This window comes from Chlorocebus sabaeus, chromosome 14 (assembly GCF_047675955.1).
Source record: "Chlorocebus sabaeus isolate Y175 chromosome 14, mChlSab1.0.hap1, whole genome shotgun sequence".
Taxonomy (NCBI): Eukaryota; Metazoa; Chordata; class Mammalia; order Primates; family Cercopithecidae; genus Chlorocebus; species Chlorocebus sabaeus.
The window spans coordinates 26,623,472-26,638,503 of NC_132917.1; the positions used below are offsets into that span (position 1 = coordinate 26,623,472).

Sequence of the window (15,032 nt, forward strand, 5' to 3'; positions counted from 1 at the left end):
TCCCATACCTGTCCCCGCCTTTACCCCACCATCACCTTCTTTTTTTTTTTACCAGGAATTGTGTTGTATACAATTTTTTTTAACTTTAAGTAAAATATTTTCTCTCGACTTTTGATGCCCAATTTTTTCTCTTATCTTTCTGTCCCTTGGGTCCTGGCCCCAGTCCTTCTGTGGAATCTCTAGGTTCTTAGGGGGTCCCATCCGAGTTCTTAAAGCCACTATCTGCAGTTCCTCCCCACCCCCTCCATCACCATGCGAGCCACAGGCTCATAAATGATGACCCTCAATGGAGAACAAGCAGAGGCTGTAAGATGCCCCGGGCCTCCAGGCAGCTTAGGTGGGAACTGTCACCACCACTTGCAGGGGGCTAGGACCCTGGGTCTCCCCGAGCGCCACTGAGCTGCCTTCAGCATAAGCCCAGAGAGAGACCAAGCATCCACTCTGTGAGGGCTGTGCTAGGATGGGCACAGCGAGAGGTGCAAGACCCTGGTCCTTCCGCCCACAGCCTGGAGTTTACTGGGGGAGACAAGCCCCGCACACAAAACATCCTGCTGTGAGAGCAGAGGGCTAAACCAGAGGGATGCCAATGGGGCAGCGCCTGCCTGCCCTGGCTCCTGTGTGTCCTGCTTTGGGCACTGGTCTCAGGACCAGTCTCATTGCTGAGATGATAGCTCCACTACCCTGAGGGCCACTGCTACTCCCACCAGTGATGGGCCATGAGTGGAGTCAGAAAGGGACCCTGGCGTGGAAGACTTGTTTATGCACACTTAGGTCCTGCCAGTCCGGGAGGCGTGGACTCCCACCGCTGCCGGGGCAGGGTCCTTTCTCCTGCAGCCAGACCCGAGAGGCACCAAGACCCCAGAGCTGCAGGGCCCCTGCTGACCAGCAGCCTCCTCTTCTCCTGCCCAAGAGCCAAGACTGGCCAGAACGCCCGCTCAGACAGCAAGCATCAGGCAGCCTGTCCCCTCCTCTCCACCCCAAATCTTGTCTGTTCTAAGCAGGCCAGGCTGAAGAATGTCCCGCTGGGCTCTCCGGGGCACTAGACCCTCCTTTTCCCTCCCTTTGTGTTTTGTTTGTTTTTGTTTTTTTTCCAATCCTTCTCCTTCTGTATAGACCCTCCCTTTGTACCTAAGTCATGGGATTTCAAGATGCGGGGCCTTTGGGCTGTGGTTCTTTCATTTTCCAAAACAATGGCATACCCTCATTTTTCTCTCTTGCTTACTCACTGAGGCGTATGTACAAAGGCCCATGTGCCAACAGGCTGGCCGATGGCTTGCATGCACAAGAGACTGTATGCCCAGACATGAGGCAGTGAGGTTGGCACAGTGGGCAGTTAATAATGTAGGCTGTGAAACCGGAAAACCTGGGTCCAAGTCCAGGCTCTGCCAGTTACACACTGCAACACGAGGCAAGTCACTTAACTTCCCTGAGCCTCGGTCTTCTCATCTGTAAAATGGGATGGAGTGACTGTGAGGATTCACTCAGGCCCTGCACACAGTGAGCCTCCAGTAGAGGGTGACTGTGGTTTGTTAGCAGGCACAAGAGCCCAGCTCACCCTTTGTGCTTCCTTCCCGGCAGGCTCTCAGATCGATGACCATGTTCCAAAGCGAGCTTCAGCTCGGATCCTCGCTCCTCCTGGAGGCAGGTCGAGTGGCATTTGGTAAAGGCACTGCCCAGCCCCCCGAGTGAGGACACACCGCCGCCACCAGTCCGCAACTCTCCGGCCACAGCTTCAGGGGCAGGAGAGGCTGGGCTGGCCAGCACACCACCCGAAGGGGGCCCCAGGACCTGCGGAGCCCTCCCTATGTCTGCAAAGTGATTCACTGTGCTTCGAGCCAACTCTAACAGGCACTTTGAGATGTGTTCCTCCTGCTGTAGTCCTTTCTGCCTTGGCCTCCGTGGGCTTTTCTGGGGCCCAGGAAGCCCACACTATGCACAGAGCCCAGTGCATAGAGCCCTGGCCAGCCCTTCCTCTCACTCCTGCCTCCGCTGGCTTTGGGAAAGCCCAGACTTTAGTGCCCTGCCCCCTGGCTGACTGCCCAGTTGTCCAGAGCACTTTAGCAGATGTGGTTTCAAAGTAAAGGCCTCCTCCCCCACCCCTTAGGCCCTGTGGTGACATTTCCCAAGCCAGACAGGTGTCAGCTTCCCAGCCATGCCCAGGACGTCCCATCTCCCCCAACCCACCTCTGGCCCTGTGTAGGGGCAGGGATGGGGGTGGCTGGGACGCCCGGTGCCCCTCACCAGCTTCTCTTGTGCCCCGCCCACACCCTCGGGGGGTCACAGGTCCAGAAGGGTAGCTGGGCGGGGCTCGAGGCTGGTGCCCGGCGCGTGTAAATGGTTTGGTTTTGCACGTTTGGTTTGCGCAGTAGTTTGGTTTGACTTGTTTGTGCATCCTGTGAAAAATAACGGTGCTTGTGTCACTAGCATAGAATAGCAACAGGAATAGATGTGGTCCTTAGGAGACGCTGCACTCGACACCAACCAGACAGCACAGGGCAGGGGCGGTGGAGGGGCTGGGCTCACAGGCCTCTCTTCTCCCCGCCTGGGGCCTTCCGGGCTGCCGGAGGCCCAGGCCCTTTCCCCCTCCCCTCCCCTCCTTGTCTAGTTTCCCACATTCCAAGAGGGGGCCTGGGAAGCTAGCCCCGGAGATGCCAGCCCTTCAGGAAGCAGGTATCCTTTCCCCTCTCTGCCCTGGTCACTCCCGGCACTCCCCCTGCCTTCCCCCCATCTCCACCTACCACACACACACACACACACACACACACACACACACACACACACACGGCTTCCTGTAACTTCTTCCTGCTGGACAGAGACTCAGTGCTCCTCCTGTGTGACTGGCAAGAGGCCTCATGCCTGCTGAGAGAGGAGGAGTGGGAGAGGGGCTGGCCAGACACCAGGGAGGGAGACCCCAGGCACACAGGACCTGGCTGTCGAACCCACATTGCTGCTCAGGTGCCGTGATCTCCCGTGGCTGGCACCAGGCCCTCGCCGGCTCATGGCCTCATCTTCTCCCCTGTCTGTCCAGGTGGGCCCTCCCTGCTTCTGAGGCCCTCCAGAAGTTCCCGTGGAAACACTAGAGGCCAGGTGTCTCCTTCCACCTCCAGTGGTCTGGGAAGTGACCCAGCCGCCTGCCCTTATTAAGCCTTGTCTGCCCCGTGGGAAGTGACTTCATGTTGCACATGTGATTTCAGCCCGTGAGGCTTGTGCGAGGCTTCTGGATCCTCAGTTAAAGGTCAGTCTCTGGCCGGGCGCCGTGGCTCACGCCTGTAATCCCAGCACTTTGGGAGGCCGAGGCGGGTGGATCACGAGGTCAGGAGATCGAGACCATCCTAGCTAACACGGTGAAACCCCATCTCTACTAAAAATACAAAAATTAGCCGGGCGAGGTGGCAGGCGCCTGTAGTCCCAGCTACTCGGGAGGCTGAGGCAGGAGAATGGCGTGAACCCGGGAGGCGGAGCTTGCAGTGAGCTGAGATTGCACCACTGCACTCCAGCCTGGGCGACAGAGCCAGACTCCGTCTCAAAAAAAAAAAAAAAAAGTCAGCCCCTGCACATCTCTGTACTGCTGTTCATGTATTCAAACCACTTCCATATATGACCTCTCACTTGGTCCTCATGACAATGGAGCACTTACTATTCTTCCCATTTTACAGGTGAGGAAACTGAGGCCCAGAAAGTTCAGGCCCTCTGACCCCAGAAGTGTCTGTGACCACCCTTCCAACCTTGGCTATCTACCCCAGCTGTGGAGAGGAGGTCTGGGGTGGCATCTATTGTAGATCACCCCTGAGAGTTTAACCAACAAGAAGACTTACTTTCCTGGTAGGCAGCCTGCTTTGTTTTGCACAGGTAGATAGATTTTTTTTTCTCATCTTTCTTATAAACAATCTCATGCACATTCTGTGTTTGAGCTAGGACTAGTCACCCTTTGGGGGCTAACTGTGCAGTGTGAGCTGCATCCACACCATCACTTCTCCCTTCACTCCCCCTTTCCTCACTCAGGGGCTGAGAGGACAGAGGTGGTCAGTCAGGGAGCAGAGGTGGTGAAGGGGCTCATGGCAAGTGGCAGCCATTGGAACAGGGGTGAGGACTCAGGCCTGGGAAAGCCACCAGGGATGGGGGAAACCATGACACTGCCTCCTGGTGCAGTGCACACCATCTCTATCCCTGTCAGCCCTCACTGGGTCATGGGCCTTGGGCAGATGCCAAAGAGCCCAGCAGCAGTGGTGGTGGCCAGCTGGGCAAAGCATCCTTGCTTGGGCTAGGAAAGCTTTACCTTCTCTGAGTGCCTCCGCCCAAGAGATGCGTGACCCGTGGCACCGGGGAACCACATCTTGGAGTGGTCCACTGTAGGCCATCCGCTTCATCCACCCCCAGTCCTTACATAGGCCCTACCCTTTGCCCGGGAGCTTCTAGATGGAAATCAGAAAGAGATTCAAGGAGCCGAATGAGCGGTCAGCCCCCACCATGCACTCCTTGCCCCGTGCAGAGCTCCAGCCAGCTTCGTCACCAGCCTCACTGGCTCCTGGTTGGAACGAAAGGGTCTCTGGTTGCACTGAATGCAGCTCTCAAACTGGTCTTGTACTTGCTGAATAAATACTGTTGTTCTTGCCTTAGCTGCTCTCTAGGTTTGTGGGGTTAAGTTGCCAGAAAAATTGTGCTACTGTGTGTGCGTGTGCGTGCGTGTGTGTAGTGCTAGGAGTCCACAGTAGGTCTCTGTCGAGCCGATGTCGTGCTGAGGGCTTTTCCGATACTGACCCAGAAGCCACAGAACCACAAGGAAACCCAAACCCCCTCCAGCTGCTGCGGCGCAGGCACAGCCTGGGGTCGGGATGGAGCCTCCAGCACCGCAGCACCCAGGTGACTTCCCCACTCCCCTGTAAATGTCATGGTGCTAAGACTGTGTCAACCCCAAGACGACACACGGTCCTGTGCTTTGGCCACCGTTTGAGGCAAAAACTAAACAGCCCGACACGTTGTGTTCTGGTGCAGGTTTGTATTAAACTGTAGCTACTTCTCACTTGGACTCTGTTGTGTTTCTTCAAAGAGGAGGGAGTTTGGCAGAGATCTCTTCTACGGTGACTGGGCAAGGCTTCCGTTGCTAAGAAAAGGCAGCTTTGATCTGTCTCTCCTGTTGGGTGGCCTGTGCAGAGACTGGATTTTTTTTTTTTAATTCTGAGAGACAGGAGCCCCAGTGGTGCCAGATTTCCAGGGACAAGGTTGCCAAATTATCTGAAATAATTAGGAGGAAGAATTAGGCGCAAAAGGGAAAAAACTAGACTCGCTCCATCTACCTGTAGTCACCTGTTCTTTTGGCTACCATTTTGGAAGCCCATAGCCACCTCTCCACTTGGCAGAACCCTTGGCTGATGGAACGATGGCTTCATAAAAAAATCACAAGGCCAATGTGCCTTTGAAGGACCTTCCAGCTGCTCTCTGGCTGTCCAGAACCCCGCCTTTGGGGTTTGCCCTCTGTACTCTCAACCCCATCCATTGCGTTGAGACCCTCTGCCTTCTCTCTAGAGCTCCGTCAGATGTTGGGAGGATTATCTGATTAAACTCTTTCTCACTAAAGGGTAAAATTGTGGCTTCTAAGGCCGGGCATGGTGGCTCACGCCTGTAATCCCAGCACTCTGGGAGGCCAAGGCAGGTGGATCACCTGAGGTCAGGAGTTCGAGACCAACCTGACCAACGTGGAGAAACCCCATTTCTACTAAAAAAATACAGAATTAGCCAGGCGTGGTAGTGCACGCCTGTAATCCCAGCTACTCGGGAGGCTGAGGCAGGAGAATCACTTGAACCGGGGAGGTGGAGGTTGCTGTGAGCTGAGATCACACCATTGCACTCCAGTCTGGGCAACAAGAGCAAAATTCTGTCTTTAAAAAAAAAAAAAAAAATGTGGCTTCTAGTACTATGGGGTCACTGTACTTATTTCTTAACCTTAAAATTTGAAGGTTGAGATGGATTTGTCAGCTTGAGATAGATGCCGAGTCCGCGCAATGTATTGCAAAGTGTCTGTTACCCTGTTTTCCCACACCAGGAGAGCACACCAGAATTGGATTAACTACCAAAAATGCATTGGGTTTGGATGAAAAAATAACATGACCACACATTTGGCACATGGCATCTATCAGGCAGTCTACAGGGAAAAAATAAAAGATGCCCAGGAAGACATGGGGTGCCTTTTTACGTATGTAGTTGTAGAAAAATAAAAGACCACAGACTCAGACTTTAAAATAAGCCTTGATTGTTTATGAGAATCTGGATTTGGAGAAATCACACCAGTCAGCAGCTAGGCAGCCACCAACCTCTATCTTCTAACTCAGAATTACAGACTGACCTCTATACACCGGTATAGACTAACAGTAAGAATTGCTTTGTAGTCAGCCAGGCGTGTTGGCTCACGCCTGTAATCCTAGCACTTTGGGAGGCCAAGGGGCAGGATTGCCTGAGCTCAGGAGTTCAAGACCAGCCTGGGCAACATAGTGAAACCCCATCTCTACTAAAATATACAAAATTAGCCAAGTGTGGCGGTGAGATCGCTCCACTGCACTCCAGCCTGGGCGACAGAGTGAGACTTTATCTCAAAAAAAAAAAAAAACTTGCTTTGTAGTCAGTGGAGGACACAGGGTCTCATGACACCCAGGTGTGAAGAAGAAACCTCATGATATGTAGGGGCTGGTAGACCTTAGAGTCCTAAGTTAGTAACGGACTATTTGACAGTGTTGTAACAACATACATTTGAAAGGGCTCTTAGTGCTTTCCCAGTAGAACAGTAAAGGATCTGGCATTTTACTGACACTGGGTACTGTCTTATGATGGGAACTGAGTTATGTACTTTCCCTTGTGGATTTACAACCATACATTTAGACCTAGAGAGACCAGATGTCCTGGTTTGCTCAGGGCAATCCTGGTTTAAGTCCCTTGCCCCAGAATAATTATTAACAGTGTCCACTTTCACTGTCAAACATGTCCTGGTTTGTATAATAAACTACATGGTCACTTTCTATATACCTATACATTCATTGGGCTATTACTGTGCCTGTCCAGGAGTTAAAAATTTTTCCATTGCTGAAAGACAAGACATGGCATCATAGGAGATGCAGAAGATGGGTCCTTCCACAGTGGGTGGTGACTTAGGGGTTTGCATGACAAGCCCTGTGTCTTCACACAGCTCTTGGAGGCTTGATGAGTCTCAGTAGCTGATGATGCCATAGGGTGGGGAAGGTCTGGGAATGCTTTTCTAAGCTTTTTCAGTTTGCCTCGTAGACCTCATTGTTCCGTTAAAAGCTATAAGCCTACCATATTCTATCACTTGCTTTTAAGGTGCCTTTGATTCCATTTATGAACTTAAACACCTTACAACATTTTCAACTACATTTAAAATTCTATTTCCCTTTTAAATACCTTTCCTGAGTACCAAATAATTATTACCAATCTAATAAATTAAACTTATAAATATACTAAGTTTAATACTTTATTAGTTGTTTTGATGCTAAGAATAAACAATATTTCAACTTAAAATTATGTTTTAAGTTACACATTTTTTTTTTTTTCCGAGACGGAGTCTTACTCTGTCTGTCACCCGGCCTGGAGTACAGTGGCACCATCTTGGCTCACTGCAACCTCTGCCTCCTGGGTTCAAGCAATTCTCCTGAATCAACCTCCCAAGTAGCTGGGATTACAGGCACCCACCACCACGCCCGGGTAGTTTTTGTATTTTTAGTCGAGATGAGGTTTCACCATGTTGGCCAGGCTGGTCTCGAACTCCTGACCTTGTGATCTGCCCTCCTCAGCCTCCCAAAGTGCTGGGATTACAGGTGTGGGCCACTGCGCCTGGCCGAGTTACACATTTTGAGTTAATTATGAGATGCTCACTCTAAGAGACCAAAAATTTCTCATAGAAATAAATAAAATACCAACTATGCCAAGATTTTCTCTTAATACAAAAATTTTAACACTATGGACTTAGTTCTTTAAAAACCTTTATTTTCTTAATTCTATACCCCCTGCCAGTTGTAAGCTCTCACTGGGCTTTAGCTTTGAGTCTTTTCTTTTTTATTTTATTTATTTATTTTTTGAGACAGAGTCTTGCTCTATCACCCAGACTGGAGTGCAGTGGTGCGATTACAGCTCACTGTGGCCTTGACCTACGGGGTCAGGTGATCCTACCACCTCAGCCTCCAGAGTACCTGGGATCACAGGTGTGCACCATTGCGCCTGGCTAATTTTTGTATTTTTTTGTAGAGACTGGGTTTCCCTTTGTTGGCCAGGCTGGTCTCAAACTCCTGGGCTCAGGGGATCCTCTAGCCTCCCAAAGTGCTGGGATTACAGGCATGACCCACTGCACCTGGCCTCAAGTCTTTTCTTGATGACAAGTCAACTCCTAGAGGGTGCAAGGAAGGTCTGCTTACAGCTCCACTCCAATCTCAAATTTCCAGTGCACCTGATTTTCACTTTACCACTACCTGGTCATCTACAATAACTGAATGCACAATTATTAGTGTAATGTGTGTGTATATCAGTTCTAGCCAAGGGAGTTCTGCCTCCTTTAAAAATGTTTGAATAAATTAGATCCTTTGTATTTTAAGATTTCCTTACATTTAAAGCAACACATTCTATCCTTGTATAGCTTTTTTTAAATTGAGTATTTTTTGGAAAAGTCTGATTTACAGTAGCACAGATAGTGCAGAGTTTCCACCTACTCCACACCCGGCCTCCCCTATTACTAACATCCTACATTAGCATGGCCCGTTTGTTACAATCTGAGCCAATATTGATACATTATCATTAATTAAAGTCCATGCCTCTTCAGATTTCCTAAGTTTTTATGTAATGTCCCTTTTCTGATCCAGAATCTCCTCCAGGACACCACTTTACATTTACTCGTCATGTCTCCTGAGGCCCGGTGGACTGTGACAGTCTCTCAGACTTCCCTTGTTTTTGATGACCTTGACAAGTTTTGAGAAGTATTGTTCAGAGATTTTATAGAATACTCTCTACTGGAAATTATCTGCTGTTTTTCTAAGTGGTTAGATTGGTGTTAGGAGTTTTTAGAAGGAAGACCATAAAAGTCAGTTGCCATTTTCCTCACGTCACATCAAGGGTATATACTATCAAAATGACCTATTACTAATGATGTTGACTTTGATCACCTGGCTAAAGTCTGATCTACCTTTTAAAATTTATATGGTTCCCTTTTATGACCTAAAAGTTTCTCTTTTTACGGTATGTGACTTCTTTAAGCAACTGAGTATGGTTTGTATTGCTACACTAAGTTTTTCAGGTGTTTGCTAGATGATTCTCCCAGTTAGGAATTTTTTGAAATTCAGTTTCAGTTGTAAGACTTTTGGCCAGACATGGTGGCTCACACCTGTAATCCCAGCACTTTGGGAGGCCAAGGTGGGCAGATCACTTGAGGTCAGGAGTTCGAGACCAGCCTGGCCAACATGGTGAAACCCTGTCTCTACTAAAAATACAAAAAAATTACCTGGGCATGCTGGTGCAAACCTATAATCCCAGCTACCTGGGAGGCTGAGGTGGGACGATCACTTGAACCCAGGAGGCAGAGGCTGCAATGAGCTGAGATTACACCGCTGCACTCCAGCTTGGGTAGCAGAGCGAGACTCTGTCTAAAAGAAAAAAAAAAAGACTATTTGTGGGGGGCACAAAGATAGCAGTAACAAGACATATTCACATAAATACGAGCTCTTGAGGTTTTATCTGAAATCCTCTTGACGCATGGGTCAAAATTTAGGCTTTAATTTAGGGCTTTACACACACACACACACACACACACACGCATTTACATGCAAACACACAGAGAGGTTCATTTTAACTACATAACCAACTTTGCCAAGCCTTTGAATAACAAGTATCCATTACCTTAAAGCTATTTAAGTTCAAACTTCCAAAATCCAATCTGAAATCCTAGAAGAAAAAAAAAAAAAACAGAGACTAACCAGGTAAAATTAATAAGGAACTGTTAAGAAAGTATAATTTATTATTTTAATGGTACCCAGAAAGCTGTTGAAACTTCTCTATTGATTTATATAATTTCAGATTATGTGAGTTTTATTGAATGAATTGATAAAGCACACATTTTTCCAACTGTGATACATTTCAGTAGCAATAGCCTATACTGCTACCAAAACCCGCATTTTACATCACATTTACAAAAACCTTTAGCTATTAGCTTTAGGGCAGAAACTCAAACATTTTTTTCCTTTTGGAACATTTCTAGCCATGAAACTCAAGTTCTCATTGAAATCATGTATGCAATATCCAAAATTCCTAATTTCACATTCTGCATTAATTTATCATCTCAAGGGGGAAAAAAGATCACTTCACACAGAAAACAGTTGCTTACAATTATGCATATTTAAATTTCATCATCTGCTCAGTGCCTCTTGCTTTATTGGAATTTTTTCTTTTGGATACAAGGTCTGCCACTGTTACCCAGGCTGGAGTACAATGGCACAATCACCACTCACTACAGCCCCGACCTTCTGGGCTCAGTCGATCCTCCCGCCTCAGTTTCCAGAGTAGCTGGGACCACAGGCATGCGCCATCACGCCCAGCTCTGTCTCCCGGGTTCCATCGATTCTCCTGCCTCAGCCTCCTGAGTAGCTGCGACTACAGGCACGTGCCACCTTGCCCGGCTAATTTTTTGTATTTTTAGTAGAGATGGGGTTTCCCCATGTTAGCCAGGATGGTCTCGATCACCTGACCTCATGATCCACCCGCCTTGGCCTCCTAAAGTACTGGGATTACAGGTGTGAGCCACCGCACCTGGTCTACAGCAGCCAGGCTTTCTGTGTTCCCCAGTGTGGTGGCCTGGTGGAGGTATCTTTTGTTTTGTTTTTTGTTTTTTTTGAGACAGAGTCTCGCTTTGTTGCCCAGGCTGGAGTGCAGTGACGCGATCTCGGCTCACTACAAGTTCCACCTCCCGAGTTCACGCCATTTCCCTGCCTCAGCCTCCCAAGTAGTTGGGACTACAGGCACCTGCCACCATGCCCGGCTAATTTTTTGTATTTTTAGTAGAGACAGGTTTTCACCGTGTTAGCCAGGATGTTCTTGATTTCCTGACCTCATGATCCGCCCGCCTCAGCCTCCAAAAGTGCTGGGATTACAGGCGTGGGCCAATGCGCCCGGCCTGGTGGAGGTATCTTTTCTAAGTTGTGAGGATTCAAGCTTGTTCTTTGAGAAGCACTTTATAGTTTTTACTTTATGTCTGTAAATATGGTTTTGTAACTCCTCCCACATATCTGCATGGGAAGCAGTGAAAGATTTTGCCTTTCTTTTGTAACTCTCACTTGTTCACAGAGACCTCGCTTTCATCTGGCATCATGGTCACAGGAACTCAAGATGCAATTTGGACATCCCTTCTTTAAATAAATTCAGTAGATTGGGCATCATAATGGTTTACTATGATCTGAGCAGGGGTAGGCCTCCCTTCCAAACCCTTGGGCTGAAGTAACCCGCAAGTCAAGCCAGCCCAGTGGTTCTCAAGTAGGGGCAATTTCTTCCCCCAGGAGACATTTGTCAATGTTTGGACACAATTTTTGGTTGTTACAACTTGCAGGTGGTGTGGTGCTATAGGAATCTAGAGGTCAGGAATGCTGTCAAACATCCCCCAATACACAGGACAGCCACCACATCAAAGAATTATCCAACCTAAAATGTCCATGGCAGCAAGCTTGAGAAACCCTGATCTAGCCTAAGGGTGAAACAGGACATTCAATCACTTTAGAAAATTGGATAGGAAAAATGTAAGAGGGGGAAAGAGGTAGCTCAGCCTATGATGCCTATTTTATGCAGTAAAGCGCTCTGAACTAAAACGTGCCAAGGATGGAGCTGAACCACAGCATCCCAGGCAGCAGAGAGGGGGTGAGGAAGCTGGAGGGTAGGACTCCAACAGGTCTTACCTTGTGTTTCCCCCGGGGCCTCATCCCTCCACCACCACTCTCAGGGGCTGTGTTGTGTCAGATCCTGCCACGACCACATTACAACGTGGCAGGAAACAAAAGACCACGGATGCAGAATTTAATATTAGCTTCCGTCATGTACTGAGACCACATGCAGAGCAAGGTTAAGCACTCACCAAATGGCATTTTGACTGTTACATCTTAATTCCTTAACTTTCAAAAGCACAGACCTTCTTTTACGCATGGGTGTAAACTAAGACCCTCTCCGAGAATTGCCTTGTGGCCATGAGAGGAGAAGGCACTTTTCAAAGGGAAAGGGAAAGAAAACCTCATGATAACTGGTGGGGAAGGGAGGGTAAACATTATGGTTATCAGCAACAAACCAAAAAGGCTATTTGAAGGGGTGACAAGCTATGTATCAGGAAGGAGTCATGTTGCTTGTTCAGTAAGACATTAGGGATGTATCTTTTTTCTTAATTCCAATGTTTCACTTCAAGTGTAATGGGTATAGAAAAAAGTGCACACGATCTAAGTACACAGCTTGATAAATGTGTATAAACTGAGACTGGGCGCAATGGTTCACGCCTGTAATCCCAGCACTTTGAGAGGCTGAGGCAGGTGGATCACAAGGTCAGGAGATCGAGACCATCCTGGCTAACATGGTGAAACCCTCGTCTCTACTAAAAATACAAAAAAATTAGCCTGACGTGGTGGCAGGCGCCTCTAGTCCCAGCTACTTGGGAGGCTGAGGCAAGAGAATGGCGTGAACCTGGGAGGCAGAGCTCGCAGTGAGCTGAGATCGCGCCACTGCACTCCAGCCTGTGTGATAGAGTGAGACTCTGTCTCAAAAAAAAAAAAAAAAAAAATTGTATAAACTGAACACCTAGACGGAGATAAAACATTACCAGCACCTGAGAAGCCTGCTGTGTGTCCCTTCCTCTCACAATCCCCCACTAGGATAATTATTCTTCTGACTTCTAATACCATATACTAGTATTGCCTGGTTTTGAACTCCATGTAAATAGAATCGTACAAAACATATTCTTTGTTCTGGCTTCCTTTTTTTTTTTTGAGACAGAATCTCACTCTATCGCCCAGACTGGAGTGCAATGGCACAATCTTGACTCACTGCAACCTCTGTCTCCTGGGTTCAAGCGATTCTCCTGCCTCAGCCTCCCGAGTAGATGGGATTATAGGCGTGTGCCACTATGCCCAGCTAATTTTTTGTATTTTTAGTAGAGACAGAGTTTCACCATGTTGGCTGGGCTGGTCTCGAACTCCTGACCTCAAGTAATCCACCTGCCTTGGCCTCCCAAAGTGCTGTGATTACAGGCGTGAGCCACAGTGCCTGGTATGTTCTGGCTTTTTTTTGTTCCAATTAAGTTTGTAAAATTTAAAGGACATACCTTCTTCTTGTCTAAATTTTCTTCTTATGTGCAGCATTGTTTAAGATGGAGTAGCTGACTTTGTCATCAATGTGCACCTACACATAAAGTATGAGGTCAAGGCGTGTACACATGTGATGTACAAGTGCACAGTACTTTTTCCACTGATGGAGAGTGAGGCTTGTGCAATTCAATCACCTTAATCGTGATCTCTAGGAAGGCCTTCCAGTCAAGATAGCCAGGTGGGTTCAAATAAAAATTCTCTATGTCCCAACTCCAAACACAAAGCAGATAGAGAGCACACTTAGCACAACTTTTAAAAGACAAAGTCCATTAAAAATAATAAAAACTCCGGCCGGGCGCGGTGGCTCAAGCCTGTAATCCCAGCACTTTGGGAGGCCGAGACGGGCGGATCACGAGGTCAGGAGATCGAAACCATCCTGACTAACGTGGTGAAACCCCATCTCTACCAAAAAAACACAAAAAACTAGCCGGGCGAGGTGGCGGGCGCCTGTAGTCCCAGCTACTCGGGAGGCCGAGGCAGGAGAATGCCGTAAACCCGGGAGGCGGAGCTTGCAGTGAGCTGAGATCCGGCCACTGCACTCCAGCCTGGGTGACAGAGTGAGACGCCGTCTCAAATAATAATAATAATAATAATAATAATAAAAACTCCTCTGTGGACTATAAAGAAAATGAAACACACAGCCCAAAGGAGAGTGGCTGCCACAAGCACCACAGGTTTTCTGCTCTTTGAGCAAAAGAGTGACCTGGGGAGGAGGGCTACACATTTTGGGCAGTGAGGCTCAACAGCACTTTGTACACGGAAGAGAACCAAAAAATAAGGGAGTGCTCAAAAAATGACTGATCCATTTGATCCAACAGTCCCACTTCTGGGTAAATATCCAGAAGAGTTGAAAGCAGAAGCTCAAAAAAAATTTGCACACTCATGTTTATAGCAGCATTAGTCATAATAGCTAAAACCTGGAAACAACCCAAGTGTCCATTGACAGATGGACAGCAAAATGTGAAATATATGCAACAGAATTATCTAGATAGCTAGATAGATAGAGATAATGGAATCGTATTGAAAAGAAAAAGGAAGAGAAGAAATCCTATCACATGCCACAACATGAATGAACCTTGAGGACATTATGCTGAATGAAATAAGACAGCCACAAAAAGATACAGTATTTGTTTATTCCACTTATAGGACAAGGTATCTAACGTCAGATTCATAGAAATAGAAGGCAGAATGGTGGTTAGGAGGGACTGCAGGGAGGGGGAAGCAGGAAGTTGTCGTTTAGTGGTTTGAGAGTTTCAGTTCTGCAGGATGAATAAAACGCTTTGGAGATCTTCACAACAATGTAAATACACTTAGCACTATTGTACGCTTAAAAATGATTAAGACGGTAAGTTTTATGATATGGGTTTTGTTTGTTTGTTTGTTTGAGACAAGGTCCCACGCTGTCACCCAGGCTGGAATGCAGTGGTGCAATCATAGCCCACTGCAGCCTCGGTCTCTCGGGCTCAGGCGATCCTTCCTCTGCCTCTCAAGAAGCTGGGACAACAGGCACACTCACCACGCCTGGCGAATTTTTTTTTTTTTTTTTTTTTTTTTTTTTTTTTTTTTTTTTTTTGAGACAGAGTCTCACTCTGTCGCCCAAGCTGGAGTGCAGTGGCGGGATCTCGGCTCACTGCAAGCTCTGCCTCCCGGGTTCAC

The 15,032-nt window shown here is 47.9% G+C and overlaps 1 protein-coding gene across 3 annotated transcripts in view; it reads left to right on the plus strand.

The window, feature by feature from the left end:
• The window catches only part of DPYSL5 (dihydropyrimidinase like 5), a 102,791-nt gene extending 98,175 nt beyond the window's left edge, over positions 1-4,616 (plus strand). For all 3 annotated transcript variants that reach the window (XM_007971191.3, XM_007971193.3, XM_007971192.3), the window contains exon 13: positions 1,579-4,616. In XM_007971191.3, the coding sequence (XP_007969382.1) occupies positions 1,579-1,664 (86 nt within the window). In that variant the 3' untranslated portion in view covers positions 1,665-4,616. The remainder of the gene's footprint in view (positions 1-1,578) is intronic.
• The last annotated feature ends 10,416 nt before the right edge of the window (positions 4,617-15,032 follow it).